The following is an 859-nucleotide window of genomic DNA, read 5'->3' on the forward strand; positions in this document are numbered from 1 at the left end:
TAGATAACAGTCCTGTTTCAATCCACTCCTCTGATGTGTTTAGTAACCAGTAATTCAGTCTTAGATGACTCAGTGAGGCCAGACTCTGCAGGATTTTATGCATTCCTTCAAATGAATTCACACGCTCATTAAGAAACAGATGTGTTATGTTCTTCAGTAATGTTTTGTCAGGTATGTCCCATTTTAGAGTAGAGTAACTATCACAGACACTATATTCTACTGTCTTGAGGTGAGGGAAGATGGATGTCGAAATGCTAATGTGGTCTGGAACACACAGCTCTTTGAGATTTGACGAGAAATTTACCGGCAGGTCTTTGGTGTCAAAGGAAAGAATCAAAGTGCAACAAAGATTAAGACTTTGTATTTTTGGTAGCTGTAGGAGTACCTGCATGCCAGTGATTTGTTTGAATAAATTTGAAGCTAAATTTAGATCTTCTAAGCTGGTGAGGAACCGGAAAGTTGAAAAATGAATGAACTCAATTGGGTTTGCACTAAGGTCGAGCATGGTGAGGTTGGACAGGCCCTGAAACATGTGGCTGGTCAACTTGGGGAGTTTATTAAATTTCATGTCAAGTGTTTTCAACGAGTCCAAACTGATAAAAGCTTCATTGTCCACAAACTCGATTTTATTGTCGGATAGATTCAGATTTCTCAGCGTTGACATGCCACAAAAATCCTTCTTGTAAATTTTTTTAAGCAAATTGTTGTTAAGTTTTGTTGAAACAGCATCTTTGGGGAGGTCATCAGGGACGCTCACTAGGTTCCTGTTGGTGCAGTCCAAAGAAACATCAGCCGAGGGATTCTCCTGATAAATTATTGTACAGTTTTTCAGTAAATAAGCCAGTGAGAAGTTAATAAG

At 38.9% G+C, this 859-nt stretch overlaps 1 protein-coding gene across 1 annotated transcript in view; it reads right to left on the reverse strand.

The window, feature by feature from the left end:
• Window positions 1-847, reverse strand: part of LOC106511700 (leucine-rich repeat-containing protein 15-like) — a gene marked incomplete at both ends in the record, with an annotated part of 4723 nt that extends 3876 nt beyond the window's left edge. Inside the window, one exon of the mRNA XM_014000445.1 lies at window positions 453-847. Within this exon, the coding sequence (XP_013855899.1) occupies window positions 453-847 (395 nt within the window). The remainder of the gene's footprint in view (window positions 1-452) is intronic.
• Between the last annotated feature and the right edge of the window lie 12 nt (window positions 848-859).

Source organism: Austrofundulus limnaeus, unplaced genomic scaffold, assembly GCF_001266775.1.
Source record: "Austrofundulus limnaeus strain Quisiro unplaced genomic scaffold, Austrofundulus_limnaeus-1.0 Scaffold3105, whole genome shotgun sequence".
In the NCBI taxonomy this organism is placed as follows: domain Eukaryota; kingdom Metazoa; phylum Chordata; class Actinopteri; order Cyprinodontiformes; family Rivulidae; genus Austrofundulus; species Austrofundulus limnaeus.